We start from the raw sequence: 23612 nt of genomic DNA, 5'->3' as shown, positions 1-23612 counted from the left end.
GGTGGGTGTCTAATCTTAATGGCTACTCCAAGTTGTTTCGACACCTTCCTATCTTTTCATTGTATCGCAGTCTTGTGATGTTTTGAAACGATGAAAATATTAATAAACCTGATTGATTAATTGATTGATTGATTGAATATATTGTCGAATACTTAAAATTCCAAAATGCCGTCACGGGCCGCGTGTTTCAGACCTTTAGCCTAGGCCAAGGTGGTGTCCGATTCCAATGAATACTCCAAGTCGTTTTGACACCTTCCTATCTTTTCATTGTATCGCAATTTTTGTGGTGTATTGAACTGATAAAAATTACTAATAAACCGAAGGAAGTGTATATTGCGGTGATCCCGTGATCGGACTGAGCTATATACCGTATTCTTCCGCTATATCTAGCATAAGAGCACTACTTCTTGTCAGAGATGAGCACGGATTAGGATTAGGATTTGGAAAACCAGATTTGTGAAATTTTGACGGATTAGGATTGGATTTACCGATATTTGGAAATATTGATGTCCTGTGGCGAACGGCGACGAAGTTTTATGTCCTATCAAAGTTACTCCATGTACTTTGGCACTCATTTAGCGTTTTAATCCCTTTTATAGAATTATAGGCATAACATGTAGGCTTTCTAAGTTAGATTCCAAGCTTGAATCGGATTAGGATTTGAAAACACAACATTTATGGATTAGGTTTACGATTGAAGCTTTGGATTGGATTAGTACGTAAAAATTTCAAATCCGCTCATCTCTGCTTCATTGTCACTCACTTTCAGTGGTGTTACTCCTAGTGCTTTAACACTAGATCTAGTGTTCTTTCGGTCGTCCTAGTGTTCTAGTGTTTTTTATCGCTAACTTTTGCTAATCTAGTGTTTTTCTGCAATTATGCGAATAATGAATATTCTAACGTTAGACTACTTAATTATACGCTAAATTGATTGCTAATGAGGCGATTTGGTGTATCTGGCTGTGTTTGTTTTCAACAATTCTATGTGGTGGTGGTGGTGTTGGTGCAGTAACACGCAATTATTACGTGACAGGGTACGTTGTGAATCCGTACTTATGAGCAAAAGTCTCTGAAAAGATGACGAGCGACTTCGTTCTGATGCTCTGTCGTTTCTTGTTGAACTCAGTCTGCAGATTCGTGCAAGATTTTCATTTGCCGAGCGAGACAGACAGACAGACAGTTTTATTGAACAAAATTGCAATAAAAATATAATTCATGCTTCAGCGATACAATCCTTCGGGATTCCTGCGGATCATCCCGCCAGCTGCATTGATGGAGTGCTAATCGAGCATTGTTTAATTCGAGTCTCGCGTCATCAATAAATATTGAAAAATGCAAGCAGGCCGAAGAATAGTAAGAAGAAGAATAGTAAAATCAATCATTCCTCTAGCTGTGCAATTTCCCTCTGTGATATTATTTGATGAACTTGAACTTTGGCAAGATCGCAAAATGAGCTGCAGTTTATCAGTCAATGCCCTCCAACAGACTTTTTGCAAAAATTGAAATCTGTGCACAATGGATTCGGTGAATCAAAATTCCATTTACTGGAGAAGCTCATGACGAATCTCTTGGCATTGTCACATTCCACTGCATTCGTGGAATTTAAGTATGCTGCATATGGAGACCTCCCCATTGTTTGGTCGAATGTGTGCGGTAGTGAGCAAGATGCCCCACAAAAGATACTTATGTTTGATGGATGGTGTATAAATCGAAAGATAATTTTTATGATGCCGCACAATTCGAAAGCGACAAATTTGATTTTTTTTGCGCTGTTGAATTCGTTTCATTAATTTTCATTGAATAATCATGCAGTAGGCCTATATCATGCATATGTATCGAATTCATGTGTGGAACACTTCTTATCTGTGGATTTGTACCTTGGTCATCATGATTACTTGGCAAGGGCGAATTTTTCCAGCAATTTACTAATCTAGTGTTTTTTTCGCCAATCTAGTGTTTTTTCAGGACATAATCTTGTGTTTTTCCTGGAACCTAGAGTGGCAACACTGCTCACTTTGCATTTCTATACTGCCTTGCAGCTCGTGTCATGATGAGAGTCCCACTCTCCGCTGAAACTACTACATTAACGCTGAATAAACTGGTTGTATTCAGTATATCTGGTACGAAAAACTTTATGACAAGCAACAAGACGTTTTGAGTTAAGTATTCAGTATAGCCGAAGCCCAATATTGGTTAGCTTTAGCTATACTTCTATAAGTTCTAATATACAGATCAACCCAGAAACGTTAGCCGTTTATTGCTGCAATATCAGTGATTACAATTGAATGGTCTTGAGCAGGGTTGCAACCAAGTCACTCCGAGTCACAAGTCAATCTCACTTTTATAGTTTTGTTTGACTCGAGCCAAGTCAAGTCATTTTCCATTCACTCTGTTTGTTTGCTGATATTGAATGGTTCGCATTTATAATATACTAATTTTCCCCACTTTTAGCAGTTTCTGGTCGCATTTTCAAGTACCAATAAACGAAATCCCAATAGTGTGGTTACGGTACTTTACTATTCTTCGAAATTACAATGAAATGTCGGTCTTGGCCGACTGGTTGTCTAAGCCTCGAGTCATATAAGACTTGCTTCGAGTCATGCGCAATGACTCGAGTCCAAGTCCAGTCAATACACAGATTGACTTGAGTCGAGTCATTTCCGAGGATTCAGACTTTCAGCTCATCAGGGTTGGTGGGATGCGATATGGAATTGGCAATAAGGTTAGAAGCGTTCACAATCAGGACAGCCGCAACAAGGGCGTGTTGTAGCCTACACATGCGATTTAGATTACGAAGTACAGAAATCGTATTTTATGCAATAGTAACCGCAATGAAACTGATATATAGCCGATACATGAACGATGAACTAGCCTATCAAACGAACTTAGCAATTTTTAGATTCATCTTATCTTGTATGTCTAATGAACATGAAATATTTTTATAGCTATTACACTAGCAGTTGTCATTAACTCCAGTCTTGCCTTAAATTTTGATTCAAGAGTATACACGAGACGAGTTGGGTTCTTTTATTCATAAGGAGCCAACAATGCCAGTTCCATCTGCTAAAGCAGTCGTTTCATCTGTGGAGGTAGAAGATGAATCACACTGTCAGGAGGAAGATTTGCGTGCTCACAACTTATTAGAAGCTGCTTCAAACCCGTCGTTGCCTCGTGAGGCTACTGTATCCATTATGCAAAGTGACATATTTGAAGAAGCGGGTACACTGGCTGAGGCCACACAGGCACCATATGAAGCTACAAATTCTATTACCTCAAATATCAATAGCAACACCTACACCATCCACACGGGTTATCATCATGAGATCAGAGTGAACGAGGGTAGCCATTGTTCTTACAACGCGCTGGCTAGTCGAACCGTTTGTGAACCCACGAATCCTGCAAGGCATAAAACCTTCCAAAATTTGGAGGTTGAACGGACCAGAAATGACCCAGTGACCTATGAATCCGAGAATCAAGAAAATAGGCCTATAAGTGAATTTTTCCTTAACCGAGAAAGAGGTGACTTTGAAGAAAGCTTTGCTAATGAAAAGAGAAATGCAGATAAGAAACCTCCTCAGTTTAACAATGACAGCTCCGTATCACGCTCTGACATCCATTCTAGCTCTGAATTCCAAAGCATCGGACGTCCTACCGATAATTCTTCCTGGAATTTTGGAGCAAATCGGCGATATCACGCTGGGGTAAGACCTAAAGAGAGGCATAGTTCACAGCCGTCATTGGACAATCAATGGGATGGAAAATTAGACTCATCATCCAACCATTGGGGCGACAGTGGAAGGATTTATGGGCCTGGATCGTTGGCCAACCTTCAAGACCGTAAACAACACATTGGTGCATTTAGGTCTGGGATCCATCCCAGGCTAATGTCAGAGATCAGCAGGGCAAATAAACCTGATCATTTTGGTCACTCATCGTGTGATCTCCTTAAACCAGAAAGAAATCCGAAGGTCAACAACAAAAATAGACCTGCGAGTTTTAAAATCGAGGAAGATGATGATGATATCAACAATCTGCCGACAAATATGAACGATAGTCCTTTTGAATTAGACCCCGAAAGCAATGTCAACCACAATACTGAAAGGCAGGGGGTGGAAGAAACTGAGGTACCTCAGTCCCCCGTCTCTGATGTACCATCGTCGGATTTTTGGAACCAACTTGCACCAAATGTACAGCCGGTCACAAACGATCGAATCCAAAAAGGTTCAAAGGCATTTGACGGTTTGGATGTTGCTGGTCAAAATTACCATTGGCTGACCACAGATAGTGGATTGCAAGTGGGGATTCCTGTCTCCGATAGCAATTCTGGTGACTCGTCTGTCGATCAAGATACGGCCCCTTCATCAGTGGTTGAATATTCAAAAGCTCACACTGATGAGGAACCGCGAAACCAGCAGCATTCACGCGAGCAAGAGATATATATTCATCACCCAGATGCGAGATATCATGGGGGTACTGCAATGGTTTCGGAGGACGTCGGAGCCAGGGGATTGATTCCAAGGGTCGAAAGTCGCGATGAAATGGAGGAGCTGCGAACGGACAACGTGAATATATCGAGTCCTAACTCCCACGAAATCAATCACAGCACTAAGAATACACAAGTGAATTACATTCGCGACACTTCGAACAGGTTAGGATGCAGTTTTTACTCTCACTATGCAGTGTTGCAATTTCTTGTACAATCAACTCGTTCTTAATAGGGCTGACCACTGACCAGGATTCGACTGAAATAGGTACCGTCATACTGCGAGTCGAGTATTTGACTCTTTATGGGTCACAATAGGATACAGCCTTCCACAATGTAAAATAGTATAGAAACTGTAATTGTCATTGAGGATTTAACTTCTGTTGGCAATGAGTGTATGATTTCAGTGCTCGGGAAAATTATTTCTTACTACTCAACTCGAATCATTGGAATACTGTAATACTTATCAGATTCGAGTACTCGAATAATTATGCCGAGCCCAAGTTCTTATTTAGTGTACGGAAGGAGGCGGGCCTAATCTGTCTTCAAATACTTGCAGGCCATGTTCGAGCAGAGATGTGACCGGTGTGGCTTCACGTGAATTTGGTGCCGCTACGTTTGGTCAGGTACGCGATAATGCTAGAATTTGCTCGGAATTCATTCGGCTATCCGCCGTACTATCATGCAAAAATATATTATGGAACCTATGTGATGCACATGAATGAGCTGTATTTCAACAAAGTTGATTTTCTGTGCTATGCAAACTTCCATAAATCTACAAAAATGCTGGGTCTGGTGGAGAAGTATCGAGGAGTATCTACATTGATTTGATTCACTGCAAAATGTCTTGACACATAATGCCATAATGTGTTTATGCAATTCATGAAATTTTTAAGGTCTTCAATGTTGAGCTAAATTGAATTAACCCACTATTAAAACCCATGTACATTTTTTGTATGAGCACCGATAAAGCCTATGTGTTTTTTTTTACGCACAGGTTGCTGGAAGATCAAGCAATCGAGCTCACAATGTCTCAGATGGGTTTAACCCGCCTGTGTCATGCATGTTATCGAGGAACAGGTGATATATCTTGTTACAATATTTATCTGTCCTTTACATGTGATTCAAATTCTTTCTTTTATGATCTGTTATGATTCGATCTGCTGCCATTTGCCATCTGAAACTGAGTAATTTTCTTGGTGATTGGTTAAAAAACAATTTTCAAAATATGGCAGTCCTTGAGTCGCCTGAAATGTGACAATTCAGAAAGAGAATGTAATGTAGAATGGCCTACTTGGATTTTCACTCCAGATATTCTATTCCTACAGACCACCGCAACGAATAATTGAAACAACTTCCCAACCTTCGGAACTTTCAGTGAGTGTACTTCATTTGGTAGCTTAGCTTATTTAGTCTCAAACCCTTTTCCCCTGTGTCAACTGTCCTGTACGAGTGACATCATGTTTATAATTGGATTTTGTTATAAATGCTGTGTCATTGCTTTGCTTTTATCTGATAAGTGTTGTAATCAATTGTAATTCATACATTTCATTAGTTAGGCCCGTATTAGATAGGCTTTTGGAAGTACAGAACTCAAATATTACAGCAAACAATACATTCATATTGCCCAATTTATTCTATTCGAAGCTTTTCGACTGACTCTCATCATGAGCAATAGGGTTGTCCATAATTTGGAAAATCTTACAAATCCTCGGTTGTAATGTCTTATTCGATAGATTATTGATAAAAAACGACACTGAGCCTGAAAGAAGCTCACAGAAAGGCCGTTAAGATTTCGTGCAAAGCGTTTGAAAGTAGCTGCCGAAGAATGGGCGTGCCACCGACCATAGAACGGCGAGAAGACTAGTAATCAAGAAACCACGGCTCTTGATTGAATAATCGGCTATGCTTCAATGACCACGTCAGCAGCAGCTTGCTGATTAGGTGAACAAGGAGTCTGCTACTGGCGGCGATTCTGAAAGCGCATTGTATGTAGGTTGACAGATAATGATTTAGGATTGATTAAGGGTATGTTGAGGTACGAAATACATGATGAACAAACAACAGCTGCTTCACAAAAACGTCTAAAGCATGACTGCTTTATTGTGAAAGAAACCGCCGTAGCCTATATGCCTTGTTTTCAACGAGGGAAAGCATAGGCGCTTATGCAAGTGGCGACGGATTCCTAGTTTCAGAAATAATATATCATTATTGAATACAAAGATAAAGCTTAACAATGACACTATAGTTTGTGTGATCTTATTGGGCTCAGGTTGTAGTGCATAGTTGAAGTTTTGAAAGCTCTAAGGGTCGGCTGAATCAGCGGGTTATGCTTGGCACTTGTCAGATGCTTGCATCAAACTGTATTCACTTGCAAGTGTTGTCAGAGTCCTTGATGATGACGCAGAAAAGAGGCTTAAAAGTAAGCACATAATATGCTGGATATGATCAGAGGTGGTCAGAAACGAAGTACTTCTACTTTTTGAAGTACTTGAAGTAGATTTTGCCTACTCACACTACTTTTCAAGTAGTTATGATTTTAGACTACTTCTACTTCTACTTGACAGTTTTCAGTTTTGTAGGCAGAAATAAGCGTAAAATACCTACTTACTTACTTACTTGTGAACCACCACTCTTACTTCTACTTGAGTAGAAATTCCGGCGTTACTTCTACTTCTACTTGAGTATCGATGGTGACTACTTTGACCACCTCTGGATATGATATGTCAAATTCCTTAATAATCGCGCAGAAAAGGGGTGTAAAGGTAAACACAGACAATGCTGCATAGTGCATAGTATCCAACATAGTTTGCATATCATATCAAGCAGGGCCTGTGCTTACATATAAACCTCGTTTCTGCGACATCAATAGGGACTTTGAAAACATTTACAAGTGAATTCAATTTGCTGCAAACATCTGATGAGTGCTAAGCCTAACAGTCTGATTCAGCCGATCACTAGAGCATTCAAAACTTCAACTATGTACTGCAACCTGAGCCCAATAAGATCACCTAACTTATAGTGTCATTGTTAAGCTTTATCTTTGTATTCAATAATGATATATTATTTCTGAAACTAGGAATCCGTCGCCACTTGCATAAGCGCCTATGCTTTCCCTCGTTGAAAACAAGGCATATAGGCTACAGCGGTTTCCTTCACAATGAAGCGGTCATGCTTTAGACGTTTTTGTGAAGCAGCTGTTGTTTGTACATCATGTATTTCGTACCTCCAGATACCTTGAATCAATCCTAAATCATTATCTGTCAACCTACATACAATGCGCTTTCAGAATCGTCGCCAGTAGCAGACTCCTTGTTCACCTAATCAGCAAGCTGCTGCTGACGTGGTCATTGAAGCATAGCCGATTATCCAATCAAGAGCCGTGGTTTCTTGATTACTAGTCTTCTCGCAGTTCTATGGTCGGTGGCACGCCCATTCTTCGGCAGCTACTTTCAAACGCTTTGCACGAAATCTTAACGGCCTTTCTTTGAGCTTCTTTCAGGCTCAGTGTCGTTTTTTATCAATAATCTATCGAATAAGACATTACAACCGAGGATTTGTAAGATTTTCCAAATTATGGACAACCCTAATGAGCAACATCAGTAAATGCAGTTGATCAAATTCGAAATATAGAAAGAATGTTGTTGTTGTGATGTAATAATGACAAATACACAGAGTCGCGAACTGCACGTAACGCCGATCCTCTGCCGCCAAAAGGAGGATCTGTACACCCTGGAAACATTTCATTACCGGTTGTGTTGTGTTGCCATTTGGCTATTTTACTGCCGAATTTGTGTCCGTATACCGTACAGCGCGTTGGTATGTGCCGTTCGCGTCTCTGTGTACTTGTCATTCTTATGTCACACACAACGATAAAATTCTTTCTATATTTCGAATTTGATCAACTGCCATTTACTGACGTTCGCTCCTGACGAGAGCCAGCCGAAAAGCTTTGAGTGGAATAAATTTGACGTATTGTTTGCTGCAATATTAGTTATATCGGAATTTGCAAAATCTGACTCAACTCAACACTCAACAAATCTCGGTCTCCAGATTCAATATATAAGTCAACAACATGAACACTTATTTGTGTCAGACGGTGGTTTCACTACGCACAGCCTTTAAATGAAACAGTCGATTAGCCAGCAACCACACTTTATTCCTATTGCCTTAAATTCATTGCCTGAAATTGGGTACATCCTACGAACCATATGTATTAATTGTAGACTATATCTAGTGGACTGTGTGTAACGAACTGCATATTAATTTTCAGGAAGCTGAGATACCCGATCCTGGAAGGTATTTATATGTTTTTAAGGCTTATTTATTGAAAAACTAAAACTTTTTCAAAAAGCAGATATCTTGATAATTTTTCTGCGTGTCGGGAATTTTTAGTTTGATTGATTGAATATCGTATCACATTAATTTTCTATGAATTTGCCTATTTTGTAATGAAGGTAACCAAGCAATGGCTCCATTGATATCAATTCTCTTTCAAGACACTATGTTGTGCTCTGCGTAGAAAGGCTTGGGGTAACACAATTTTGATGAGATGTGTTATGTGACATTGCTTGTATTGGGTGTTATTGGAATTGTATTCAGTTGCTCAGTATTTGCATGTGCATGTGCCTTGACAAATTAGTGGCAATGTCAAGTGATTAGATACTGTGGGCAGAAATTAAAATGTGTGAAAAGTGTTGTTGCTACAGCACGGTGCTTTTGCATCACCTGATCTTGTTCACTATGATCCGTATTAGAAATGACCTTAAATCCGGCCTATGCTACATTTTGGGATTGACCTTGGCATTTGGTTATTGTGTGATGTGATAAGTGGTCTCAGTTAGTAACAATTTACTTGTAAGCGATTCCATTATGTTATACAATGACTTCACTTCACTATTTACCCTGGATATGATCAATATTCAGTGTATCGTAACTGGTGATTACTAGGGCAAGTTTTTGTTGTCAGTTAAATCCGCGGAAAGTTGCATTTATTGAATTTATTTTTGATAAAAGTCGCAAAAGTTGCACTTGAAGACCACATTTTGCTCTGTTGACCAAAAAAAGGTCAATTTACCGGCTCGGGTCCTGAAATACCCGTACTTCGGTGCTGATTTACGGTATTTCAGTCGAATTTGGCCAAAACGGAAAATACTTTCATGAAAAATCGAAAAAGTTACAAAATGTTGCAAAGAGTTGCATGAAAAAAATGGACAAAAGTTGCACTAAAAGATTCCTTCAAACAGCTTAAAACAGCATTCTACATATCTTACGAGTATTTAGGAAGCTGCCGGAAGCTGTAAAAAAAGTTGCAAAAGTTGCAAAAACTTGCCCTTGTGATTACACATCCTAGAGAACAGACTTGGCCATTTAAAGCACAAGAAATGTTGCTTGGAAATGGAAACAAATCCTACTTCTGAATGTAATGCATGGACTAAAACCATATGCTGTATAAACTGAATCAGACATGCGTTTACTCAGAAGCCTGTTTATTTATCTATGGTAATAACCCAGCCTACATTAATGGGTAATCTAGATTCAAAATAAAACCAATATAGCTAAGTTGTCTCAACAAATAAATTTAGAAGTCACTGTTTCCACGTAGCATTGTTCAAACTTTGTTTGTTGGTATTGTTTCGTCACGAATCATGTGCTCTGTCCTTTGAATTGTTATGTCATACGTTTCCGAATCCCTGATTTGTAAAGCAAGTTTTTTTTACCAAGCTACACATAGATCAGGATACAGCCACCAAGCTCTATAACAGTGGTTCCCAACCTTTTTCGGTGGCAGGGCCAAATTTAGAATTTCAGAGTACGGCCGGGGCCGCACGAATATCAAGGCAATGAAAGGAACCCAAAATAGTCACCAAAATATGAGAATTGGAATTGTTCCGATCATTAGCTTGACGCCATTGACCATTGTGTTGCCGCGCTACCGTTGTTCAGAACAATCAACCATTGCTGGATATTTCGGAGTAGTTTTATTGCCCTGGCGAGATTTCAATTCGTATTTTTGGAATCAGTGCGACACCTCCTTTCGACAAACACCGTCATATCAAATTATTCGGACGCTTTGGTCGCGAGCTATAGGACTACCAATTATGCTGCTTTTTGCCGGCTAAGCAGTACGCATCTCCGCGTATTCAATCGTGAGTCACTTGTTGCACATCTATCCGTAAATTAGTTATCAATACCCAGGGCCGTAACAGCACCCCGCCAGCCCCCCTCCAAAAGACAACGTTTCTCCTGCCCCCCCTCCCCATAGGGTGATAAACAGAATTTCAAAGCCCCCAGACCTCCTCAAGCTAGATGGCTGTTTACCGCTATCTATCATCTAAATCGGGTGTCCGTTTTAGGCAGCTTCCGTCGACTAATCGCGCAAAGCGCGAAAAATTTCTATAATTCATGATTGAATCCGTCAATATAATCGGGAATTGCATATATATTGGTATCAATTTTTATCCTTTCTCTGCTCACATAATCAGGTTGATCGGTTGAGCCGAGTGAGTTGTGTTTGAAAAGGTAGAACCACTCAATAATAATTAAACATCTTCGGGCGTATACCCGTTGGCAGGAACGAAACAGCACTTCGTCAGGCCCCCCAAAAGACTTAAGTCTTGAGCTCCCACAGGGTGATAAACCGACCCCCCGCTTCTGCCACGAAATCAGGATCCCCGTTTAGTGAGCCAGCGTGGAGCGCGCAAATTTTCGATAATTCAAAATAAAATAGGTCAATCAGATCGAGAATTGCATATATATTGATATCAATTAATTGTCCTCTCTGCTCACGTAATCAGATTTACCGGTAGAGCTGAGTGAGATGTCTTGGAAACTGTAGGGCCCGTAAATAATAATTAAAACATATTCTGACGGGCGGACCCGTTGGTACGACTTCGTTACATGATATTATTTGTTATTTCGTGACCCCCAGTCTGCTATATCAAGAAATATAGAATCGCCCAATCATATACTAAACTAAAAGATGCACACGATTTCAAATAGGTAGTTTTTCACTGGCATATGATTCTTCCCTGCGGGATGGTAGCCTATTTGTCTCGTGACGTTCAGATTGCAAGACAGGAACATTCGGCGCCAGTCATTTAGGCGCCTATGGTGAATCATACCGATATGTATTTTGTATATACATAACGAAGTTTTCGGTCAGCGTAACGGCAGTGCTTTTCTCGCTGCCGATCGTTCTGGCACACTTCTTGGAGTCGCATGTTACATGGCCTAAAACTTTATATGTCTTGGTGCGTCGTGGCGCGGTAATGGCCAACGCCGATATGCCCACTTCTATAAATCTTGCGTATTTTATCTTGGTCGAAGAGTACCCAATAATTAAGGTACTTGAAAAGTTTCATAAAATACCCTACAATTTATGCTAATTCACTAAATAATTTTGGGCCCCCTTCGAGCTCGCTCCCCCTAATTGGGTGGCCTGGGGTGCGGCAGTTACGGTCCTGTCAATACCTATATCTATACCTACATATATAGGTACTGCCCGTTCAACTGGAAAGTTTGGGCACATTGCATTGAAACAGCAGTGACGTAATCTTAGCAGTCTACTCACAACTTTCCTGCAATCCTAATTGAAAACTCCAGACTCCAAGCCAAGCAAGAGTATTTTATAAATATTTTTTTTTCGTAATCGATTTCTCAATATTTTTGTGGGGGCCGCGGTTGGGAATCACTGCTCTATAATATCCCACAAACATTTTGATGTCTTGATTAATAAGTGTGTGCGGTTTAATGAAATTAAAAGAGGGTTTGAAATATTTCATGTTAATCATTGTTTGATATAATGACACTGAATAAATGGGCTATTTTTTTTGTGAAATAATCCTCACCCTCCCATTGCCTAGTATTAACACATCCGCTAATCAACCTGTTTAAACAATGTAATTAACTGCTTTCAATTTCGAAATCAAATTAATTCCCCCCAGAATATAGTTTAAACTTTTGCCTCAGCTTGCCAACATATTATCAGCTTCCAGTTTGGTCTGCCGGTAGACGTAATTGCCCACTTCTACTATAGAACATATACAGTAATACAGATAATTTTATGACGTAAATTGGACACCTGTAGTCTTCTTGTATCTCAGGTGATTGCTAATTGCGTAGATCAGCGGTTCTCAACCTTTTTGGACACGCGCCCCCCTTGGAGATGGTCAAAAATGTTGCGCCCCCCGACCCCCCTGCACTTATCGTCATGGTAAAAAGAGCACAACATCTAATAGCATAGATATGGTATATCTTACGCCAAGTTTAAATCCGCATTCCAGTTGTAAAGTCTTTTATATTTCTGACTAATTTCCCCCAAACTTGTTTGAAAATAACAAAAAACATTGAACAGAACATCAATTTATTTCAAGGTAGTTTGCACTGATACTAATCCTAATGCTGCTGACAGACTGCAGAGAGCACGGCATCGGTCTGTCCTGTCACGCTAAATGTGATCAGTTTCGGAATTTAATTGAATTCTGGTAATTTAGGGTAGCCTAATTGAGGGCAACCTATATTGCATCTAAGTCTGTCTTAGGCAGAACAGTTCGCCAGCTATTACCAACAGCTACTCAGCTCACTGAGGTTTAGGCTACTGCCAAAGCTATGAAGTAATGAATAGGGCTGGGCAAAATCGAGTACCTGAGTGATTCGATTCTGAATCACGAATTACGCTTCGAGTCGAGTATTCGAGTATCACTCATTATGACGTCTCAACAGAATATACTATTTCAAAGTTCAAATATGTACCTTTTATGCCACCACAAAGAACGTAATGCCTGTTATCCGTCACATTCAAGATATTTTGGTATTTTTTCGACCATACCGATTTTATTGCACTTCTTGACAATGTTGTGGGATGATCAGGACTTCGGAAATGTCCTATTTCCAGTAACGTTCGTAACTTTTTAGTATGTCTCGTATGCTGCGACACGCCCAATCAAGATGTCAAGGCTTTCTCATTGGAAAATAGTATCAAAACGATACTTCTCGTTTAGTAAATTAACTTTCAGTTGCAAGGAGCGTGTAACTTCAGTACTCGAAAAACCGTCTTATACTACTCGACTCGAATCATTAAAATTAGTACTCGATTCAGAGTCGAGTACTCGGATCATTGTGCCCAGCCCTAGTAATAAATGATTTACACATGGGAATTGCTCTAAATCTTCAAAGAGTATCAAAAATTTGCTCAACTGAGGTAGAAATCAGCCTATGCTCCATTGAGTGCGACTGCTGGAGTTTGTATTTGGCAAGCTTTCTTGAATACGAAATAAATTTCATCATCTTTAACAATCGTCTTCTTAGAATGTTTGTGAAACACCTGTTATTCACAATTTATACAGACTTGTCAGTTGACCCCCAGGTTGAGAACCACTGGTGTAATTCCTTTTTAATGACCAATATCGACGAACCGCTTTTCAGTAAGGAATTACCTAATAGCCTACCTATTCCAGCATCATCTTATCAGTGATATCAATCTAACCCGCGAATCCCTGAAGAATAACATGAAAATATGCTGATTCGTTATTTTAGTCCAAGCACTGGCTTCCCACTCCTTTCTGTTCATGATGCCTTCCATTCCTAGTGTACCCATTGAAGAGTATTGTTTGTTTGAAAGTGAAAGTACAACTATAGTATTAATTATGTTCCCTATAAGCAGTGTTTATAATATGACTAGCATTGAAGGAAGCATTGTGCAGGAATTGATCGAAGCAGTCCAGTTGATAGGGGTGTTCATTTTAGACAAAACAAAATCGATGCCTGACACTGGATTGCATTGCATAGTATAATGCCTGATCAGTCGCGTATGTTGAGTGTCCAAAACAAAAGCTCAACTGCTCCTTGGTAAGATTTGTACATTGTATTATCCTTGGTATATATTCAGTTTGGGAATCAATTTCCATTTTGGTAAATCGTTGTAACATGAATTGCAACAGTAAAGCTACTGGTACCAAAAATTTTTATCTGAATAGTTGTGGACCATTTATCTTCCAAATATGGATTGAATATTTATTATTTCAATGTGTCATTGATTATGTTTCACATAGCATTGATTGCGAAAAAACCCACACATGATTTCTAAATTTTGTGAATACAATTGTATTTATAAGTAGGCATATGCCTATCTCGAGTGAGAGTTTCTCTGTGATTGTATGCTACGGTTGCCTGTGCTTTGTATACAAATCTTTTCTAATAATTATTATGAATAATATCATTATATTTCAGTATTTGCGCCGAATGTCACGGTTTGGTGGAATATCTCTTTTTTCGGGGCGGGAGACAGATTTGTGATAACTGTTTGGACTGGTGTAAGGTAAATTGATTTGTTCAAGATCGATGTAATAAAGGTTTGTAATGAGTATAAGGTTCTGTCACTATGGATAAGTTGGGCGTGAGACTTGGTGATTGAATCCTCAAGGCAATATGAGCCCTTGAACTAGGCGTCAAATTTCCTTGCTCTGTGACCTGATAGTCGTCGGAAATAATGAACTATAAAGGCACTTTATTGGGACTTGCGAACTTCGATGACGTTATCGTAAAGGAGGACTGTGGAGTCGGAGTTTCGCTCGTTTTTCCCCTTAATGGAGTCAGAGTCTCAAAAAGTATTACCACGCCTTGGAGTCGAGAAAAAAATATTGGCTATAGAGTCGGGGTCGTAGTTTGTGAAAATGCTCCTGACTCCGATTCCAACTTCTTTAATATGAAACAGTGCTTTCAAAGTTCTCATAAAATTACTTGAAATGAATAAAATAGGATTTGTATGTACCAATAGTCACAGTTAGTAACGATATTGATAAAATTGGACATTTATTGCAAATTGCAATTCAATTGGTGAGAGGGAAAAAAATTTCAAATAAATCATGATTCGCAACCAACACAAAATTACGGATGTAGTCACAAATTCATCATCCGGTTTTGTAAGTGACAACATCACTTGTAACATAGATGCAAATATAACCAAACACTGCTTCCCACTTGACAAAATCAAAAATATTTTAGTAAGTAGCTCTGCCACTTGGGTCGAACAGATGTTCAAGAAAGAATGCAATAGTCCATGAATACCACCACGTAACAAAATTTTGCAAAAGTTTTAGTTAACTAAAAAATTTTATGTATTGTGTTTAATATGCCAATCTAATTACAAAAAGAGTCGGTGGTAAAATTTGCCTACTCCACAGCCCTGTCGTAAAGTCAACGATATAATGTAAGCCCGCATTTCATTACAGCAGATGTCACCAAACCAGTAACAAAATCCCTACATGTGACCAATTCACCTAAAGCATACAATATTCTCGCTTCTTGCTGGTGAAATAATGAGAAGCTCTAATCGAGATTCAATCCGCGAATGTGTTGATTGGGAGAAGTTGTGTTTTATATATCAAACTTGACGGTTTTCACATCATTTTAGAGACTGGAAAAACTGAAGGCATTCACGCCTTTTCCATCACAATATCGGAAGATGCGGAGGTGAGCGTTTCCATCGTCTGTTGTTTTGTAGAATCTGGAGAAAACTGTTTATTTTGAAATATATTTTCTATTGTTTCACTATAGACCCATTCAAAATGACGTTGCTAAAAGGGGCACTGCACTCTAAAAATGATGTGGTCTCAAATTGAAGGGCAAAACGAAAAGAAAAAAATGGCCACTGTCATTTTCTTCAGAACGCCACCGTAATGAAGCTGCAATTTATTGAAATTTCCACAGGACCTTCACGTTTCAGCTGCCGAGGCTGCGCGTCATTGTTACCTAACCCATTGACAAAATTTATGGCACGATATCTTCATCGTCGCACTTGCTCGGCGCTATTTGGCAATCATTTAGAGGACAAACTTTCGATAGTTGTCAGCCGATATTATGAAGGAATTATGTCTTACACGCCAGGGCGGTTTAGTTACATCAAGTATAGGCGTAAGGTACCGGTGCTCAACGTACGATGTTAACTCAGGAGGATTTGTGTCTAAAGCTTGTCATGACTCCATAATATTTGCCAGTTGACTGATACTGAGATGCCATTACAGTTGGATATTGATGCAAAGCTATTTATACAGCTGTGATTTTACAGCGTATTACTGATTGCACAGTGCATAATAGGGGGTTATGACTAGAAAAAAAATTCAAAATTTTGTGTGTCCTGTAATCACAAACGATGAACTTTTGTGTCCGGATTTCAAAATTAACAAAAGTCGAGACTGGTTAGCCTATACAAAAAAACCTCCCGCACAAAAATTTTCCTGTTTTCACTGTATGAAGGATAGGCTTTTTTGTAGATACAGACTATAAAACATATGTAATAACTGATTTGAATTTAACTGACACAATTACAATTACGAAGATTTAAAATAGTATTTTGGTAAATTTTGATCGCTCATATTGAATTGTTCCTATCGTTTTCTTGCTTACAGTCAAAATTAAATAATTATTAAATAATTAATAATTTCGATTTTAGATGTAGACTGTGTAGATCGTATAATTTCAATTTGTCTGACACAAATCGAACTGGTTGTTCAAAAAGGCTAAAGTAAAACAACTCAACATATATGTTCAGCGGTCTGGAAAACCGATTAGAGGAATATGATGAAAATTTGAAAATGTCATATCATATGTGACTCAGCATCTGCTGATACTGGGCGGTGGAATGGCGTTGTTGTGAAACTGCAAATTGCAACTTGATGAGCAAGGGTTTTCATAAACCACAATACATTGGTTGCCAACATAATATTATCGATTCTTAAAGCATATATCAGTGTACTTCAATCCAACATCCTCAACAAATCCAACTCTCAGCTGCAAATTTGGAAATGATATGGTAAAACACTACGAAAACTTGGTGCAATCCATCAAGCCAGAATTTCAAATGAAAATATTAGATAACCGAGGATGGAGATATGATTTTAAGTTTATCTATGTGCTGTGCAGAGCATGCCGCTCTTTCAGAGAAAATATTAGATTACCACTAATCAAATGGTATAAACTTCCATCTCTACGCAATGCGAGATTGAGCTCAAGGCCTATAATTCCGTACTTCCAAGTCCCCAGATGGAGAGTAACTCTTGAGATACCATGCTTACTCCTCGCAAATGCGTGTCAGGAAGCCTGGTATTCTAACCAGATGTCTATAGATGGAATATACTGGAACCCGACCATTTATCGGTTCGCCGATAACATCGGGACGATATCACACTTTGAAAGAATTATCGGTATCGGCCATTGAAGCTGAAAAATTATCGGCTATTTTCGTGATGTCACAACATGGCGTTGGGAAGTCAGAAAACTATAATCTTTGACTGCTAGACTGAGAATATTGATATATGTCACATAGCTTACACTTAACAGGTGTCCAGATGTAGCCTTTCTAGTTATTTCATGTTCAAATATAACAATGGCTGTAAAGATGTTCAAATAAATGCTCTGACGCTTTGAAAATGTGTGCTTATGTATATCCAACTTCTTTTGAATATCGACTGAATGTATTGGGGTTCTCGGTCGAGGTGTGATATATCGGTTTTATCGGTATCGACCCAAAAATCCAATATCGGTCGGGCTCCAGAGTATACCAAAGATTATTTGCTGCTATTTTTGCGATCGAATGTCCTGCAGCAATAAAGTGCCTTAAAATTCCATTAGAAGTCGGATATTTCCGTTGCAGATGTCCCTGGCACTAACATAATAACAGAAAGAGAAGTCAAATTGATGGATGAACTTCACCAGAAGTACAAAAGGACATATATATAAAGATGGAATTTGTAGCAAAGAATACCTTTGAATTGTAAATTTTTTCTATATTTGGACCAGTGTCGAAAATTGAAGTTAGTTTGTGTGGGACACTTTTTCGATTAGAGCAAAATGAATATAATTTTATTAATTTATACCAAAATGCTCATTAATTATGCTACAGGCAAATTTTTTTTTCTAGTCACAACCCTAGTGCACAACCTTTAGAATAGTGGTCTTGCGGAAGAAACAGACACGGGATATTTTGCGTCATTTACCCATGGCATAGCAATAGCAACTATCTTGATACGGCCCAGTTTACTTGTTCAAGACACAGATGTATAGTCGACACAAAAATATCATTATTTTACTCACATCAAAGTTCTAATAATGTTGTGGTCTGCCTAATCACGTCGAGTAAGTGCGACGGTGAAGATATCGTGCCATGTAACGGGTTAAGAAATGATGCGCATCCGCGACAGCTGGAGCATGAAGGTCATGTGGAAATTTCAATAAATTGCAGCTCCATTACGGTGGCGTTTTCAAGAAAATAGCTTCGGCCAAATCTCTATTTGAATCCCGCCACCGGACATAGGGCTATTGCCGATGCCTAGTGAGGCAACTACGTGACATTCTTGTTTTTCTGTCAATAGAAGATGTGGTCACTGTTTCCAGGATCGCTTTCAAATGAACTGGCTGGAGTGTCGACATTGTGGGCGTTGGCTCTGTAGCCAATGCTGCATAGGACGTCCCAATTGTATGCCGGTATGTTTGCAAATCGATATTTTCTATCTGTTCAAAAGTATCAACACAAAGCGGTTCTTCATTTCATTGTTCTTTGTTTCCTGTAATGTCAATTTGCTGTAGGGCTCTTCTGACGGCGCTAACATAATTTTACTTTGTTTTGCAGCGGGCAACGATTGACCTTCCTTGAATCATCGGTACATTGGGTGCTTACTGTTGTTGAAATTTAGCACTCTTGACAATGTACCGTCAACAGCTTAGGAGGAATTTTCTCAAGGAATTCAGCTGCTGGACACATTATTAGCCTCTTCCTGTATCTATATATCTGCTAAATGAATTGAACGCTGTTCCGATAAACGAATCTTACTATATGAATATAACGGACTGTCAATTAGTGTGCTGTTCTCGGCTGCACATTTTGTCTGGTATTTGCTCTCCTCACATTTTGCCACTGACATAATCAAATATGTGGCCTTGTGATTTCTTACTAATTCACCTTCAATTGAGGTAGTTCCATATTGTGAAAAAATTCCACCTGTGCTATGCGCTTTTCGTGAATTATTTGTATATATATATATCTGCGTTTGACTATCGTTGTCCAACTTGATTGTGTAATTCTAATTGAACCATCTTGTGTCCTGGCGTAACAAAATGTTGTTATGTCTCTGTACGCTGACCACAGCCGCTGTATATACTTCAACTTAAACATATGCATTTGGATGAGTCAATAACTAATGGTGCCACGAATGGGTGCAATTTCGAAACTGTATCATTGTGATCTTGAATTCTTGATACTGTAGTATTCTACTAGCATCATAAACTGTCTGAAGAGAGTGAAAGTAGATAAACTTACTTGAGTGTACCTTGAAATGTGAAGGTGCTTCATTACTGGCTGCTGTAATATCTTGTTACTCGGTGATTTTGGTTTCGATGCTGTGTTTGTCAAATGACCGTCACATAGAAATGTAACACCTGCGTGACAGGGACTTCCGATGTTGCACTTGAATCAGAGGAGTGTATTCGCTGTTCACTGTATGCATGTCATTCTGTACAGCTGGAGAAACTTGACTGGAATTTCTTTGAGCCTTGATCGACGGACATTGTATTTAATCAATTTATGTCTTTAATGTTGGTGTATATAGTAAAATTATCCTTTGACCCAAATTGCTGTTATTTTGGAGTCTGAAAGAGGTTAACGATCGTTGTTCATTCATTGAGGCTGTCAGGTAGGGTTACCATACATCCTCGTTTAAGAGGATTTGTTCTCTTCTTTTCGAGTCATCGGAGGACGCCTAAATCTCCGCATTTTTTTTAAATTTTGGTTAAATGTTTTTGGAAATTGGACTGAGATATAGGAAACGGCGAAAGTTGGTATTTCGTGACATGAGCCGGAAAGATGATCATTTTTAGTCAAACGACCTCGAAGTCGGGAAAGATTTACCATTTTTTCAGGTTTTTACTATGTCTGAAAATTTTTGAAAAAGTGTCCTCTTTTCAAGTTCTCAAAAGATGGTAACTCTACTGTCAGGTCAAGAGCTAATACTGGAATGTATTGATGTTGTTGAATCATGTGAAAGCAAAGCGAGTGACTCATCGTCATATATTTTTACTTGTTTCCTAAAGAAATGGGATTAAGACAAGAGGTCACGTTGCGAAAGCGCAACAGTGAGAAAATGCGTGCCATAAATTTCGCGAACGGTTAAAGGGGCACTGCACTCAAAAAATGATGTGGTCTCAAATTGAAGGGCAAAATGAAAAAAAAATTTTGGCCGCAGCCGTTTTCTTCAGAACGCCACCGTAATGGAGCTGCAATTTATTGAAATTTCCAGAAACACATCCGGCTGCAGCTGTCGCGGCTCCGGGTCATTGCTTAACCCGTTACATGGCACGATGACTTCATCGTCGCACTTGCTCGACGCGATTAGGCAGTCACACAGAAGACGAACTTCAGATAGTTGTCAGAAGATGTTATTAAGGAAATATGTCTTACACGCCAAGGTGGTGTAGATACCGCGTTCCACGGACGATGTTCAGTCAGGAGATTTTACTCTTAATCGGGCCTAGGGTATTCTATTTCTTGAGGGCAGGAATAGATCATGTCCTATTATGTTATGTATAAAAAACATTACCATCACCAATCAGTGTGCCCTCTGAACATTTCGAAATTCAGAGCGGTCATAATTGGTTTCGCATTCAGGCTGGAGAATCATAAGATGAGGGTTTGAGGGTATCGTAAAATTATGGTTTTGGGATTAGTAAAATTACAATATAATGAATATATATGTCTTAGGGTCAGCTGCGGAGTTGTGGGTTCAGGTTATAGGTTTGCGTACCGTTGGATTTTGGTTAGGGATGATGAATTTTCCTACGGTACCCGAACCCTACACCAATTTTGAATGTCATGAATTTTGTCATGTTCATGGGGAACCCTGACTGGTGGTATTCGTGTTGTGGATAAGAAATTACTGTTATCCCGAAAAACGACTACAGCATAAAGTGCTGTTCAACCTGTGTGACGGTTCGTACTTGTGCGAATGAGAAGAATTTCAACCAAATAGTCAACCAATGTTGAGTGTGAAAGAAAAACTGTATTTTCGGAGTTGAGCTGGAAAGTTGGCCTTTTTTTAGTCAACCGACCATGAAGTCTGAAAAATTTACCATTTTTTCAGGATTCTACTCGATCCACTATTCTCTTTCTGAAAATTTTCAATAAGTGTCCTCCTGTCCCGAATCCAAAATATGATAACCCTACCTTGTAAGTAATAGTGGGCGATGCCAGAGTTGATTTGAATGCAAAGTATTGGAATTTCGGCACACATTCATATAGCGATGACATAACATGTCGATTTAGTGGAAAAGTGATATTGTTTCGAGTGAATATTGTTCATTAGGGTTGTTCATGTTTTGGACATTTTTCACCATCAAAAAGGGGGGCGTGTCTAAAAAAAGGTTGAGAACCACTGGTTTAGTACATAAAAACACTTTTACATGCGATTTTGGTCATCTTCATCGCGATCTTCCTTGCCCGCAATACCCCTCGGGTCAATTCTCCTTACTACTGACGATTCACCATGGTGTTTACGTCATATCTTTATCTGTAGTGTTGACCGTGTCACTGGTTTTGTGAAGTTATTAGTTCAAGACGGCTATTTAGGGATGGGAAATATATCTGTTTTCATAACTGTACTGAAATACAGTCCTATAAATGCCAGATGTATCTTCGTTTTACCATGTACAACCAATCTATCGCGTTCATGGGAAACATGTATTGGTTGCACGTTTGTTATGAATTGTATACCGAAGAAGCACAAGTGTTTTGAGTCGAGAACAGATGCGCGGATATTTTCAGCTTGTGTTAAGCTAGTAAATGTTACTGAAAGGTATGTAATTATGTTGTGTCAGTAATCTTTGCCTCAATTTTAGTGTTACTGTAAGATACCGAGTTATCTAATTTGATGGTAGACTAGAATTTGGTTGAAGAAGAATGTCTGAAACGTTACAAAAGATTGTACTGGACCCACCAATAACAATATCCAAGTCTGGTCATTACTTGGTTGGATATTCATCTGAGTGTATTATTCTCTCCAAGTTACCTACTCTACGCCAGGTTCTGCAGTATTTGCTGTATCTGAAAGAGGAATGTCCTAAAACTACGAAAACTCAGGATTGTCTTCTTCAAACCGCTGAGGAGGTAGTCAAATATGGAATATGGCAAGAATACCTATCAAGCAAATGCATCACATGTCAGGTGGATGGGGACTATTCAATATTCTCAGAATATGTTCATGTGGGCTGATCAGATGCAATACTTGTCAAGTTGCGTTACTCAACTGGAGCGCATGAACTTGTTTTTAAGCTTATTCTATGTTCCTGCTTGGCTGGACTGCAGCATTGGGGTGACGCGCCGGGAAACGACTTGCGGTTCATTCAGGAGATAGGCGGTTACTCTACTACGAATTATGATGTTGCTGAATCTGCTCTTAATGAGTCGAAGAAGCATCCATGGTACATTGTGGACGAAACTGTGCTTTATGCACTATCCTCAAAAAAATAAAGTTACGATACCAGAAAAAGCATTGCAAGCCGCCAACTGAAAGTTGAAAAACCGCAATCTTATCGACACAGGCCACCCATTCTCTCATCAGAAAGGACTTTGGCTGATTTAGTGGGCCCTCAGTCATGGCATTTGTTCAACTAATTTGAGTGTTCTGGAGAATGGTTGAATCAGCCTGTGGAACAATGACCTCAGTATGAATCATACAATGAAATGAGCCATTTTGTAAGTAATGTCAAAGTCGTCAATGACGCTGCTGAACGAGGAGTTTAACTCACGCCGACTTTGCTTCGATCATCACAGACGATAAACTCCAAAAGGAAAGTCTGTTGCAAGTTGTTGAGCAACACCGTCAGAAGTATCACAACTTCAATAAATCCTCACTGAAATCCTTATAAGCCCGCCTGAGACTAGAGCCTGTCGTTATCCACTTTTTGTTTTTATGCTTACCTAATTCTCAACATGTTCTTCAATGATATTAACTTCCGTTTCATCTTTCACAATTGTCTCAAGTCACGTAAATGGTCGGCGTACTATGTGCGGATTTGTGTTTTGGCTTATCCTGTTTTTCAAGTCTGATAATGCAAATTTCCGTACAATAAATTCATCAAGTTT

The 23612-nt window shown here is 39.2% G+C and overlaps 1 protein-coding gene across 1 annotated transcript; it reads left to right on the top strand.

The window, feature by feature from the left end:
* Positions 1 to 860: 860 nt before the first annotated feature.
* Positions 861 to 20107, top strand: LOC145446932 (uncharacterized). Its single transcript, XM_080325317.1, has 9 exons — positions 861 to 4648; positions 5043 to 5109; positions 5481 to 5563; positions 5812 to 5860; positions 8757 to 8782; positions 14714 to 14801; positions 15897 to 15955; positions 18853 to 18964; positions 19110 to 20107. Exons 1-9 carry the CDS (start codon positions 3048 to 3050, stop codon positions 19131 to 19133), a joined length of 2109 nt encoding a protein of 702 aa, XP_080181443.1. The 5' UTR covers positions 861 to 3047; the 3' UTR covers positions 19134 to 20107.
* Positions 20108 to 23612: the final 3505 nt, after the last annotated feature.

The sequence above is a fragment of the Botryllus schlosseri genome, chromosome 9, assembly GCF_051294905.1.
Source record: "Botryllus schlosseri isolate E-star chromosome 9, Bs_hap1, whole genome shotgun sequence".
Lineage (NCBI taxonomy): Eukaryota > Metazoa > Chordata > Ascidiacea > Stolidobranchia > Styelidae > Botryllus > Botryllus schlosseri.
This window is presented reverse-complemented; position numbering and strand designations above follow the sequence as displayed.

Coding starts and splice junctions, on each gene's coding strand:
- LOC145446932 (XM_080325317.1), top strand. CDS start 3,048: ATGCCAGTTCCATCTGCTAAAGCAGTCGTTTCATCTGTGGAGGTAGAA. Junction 5,861..8,756: donor CCCAACCTTCGGAACTTTCA/GTGAGTGTACTT, acceptor ATTAATTTTCAG/GAAGCTGAGATACCCGATCC. Junction 8,783..14,713: donor GAGATACCCGATCCTGGAAG/GTATTTATATGT, acceptor ATTATATTTCAG/TATTTGCGCCGAATGTCACG.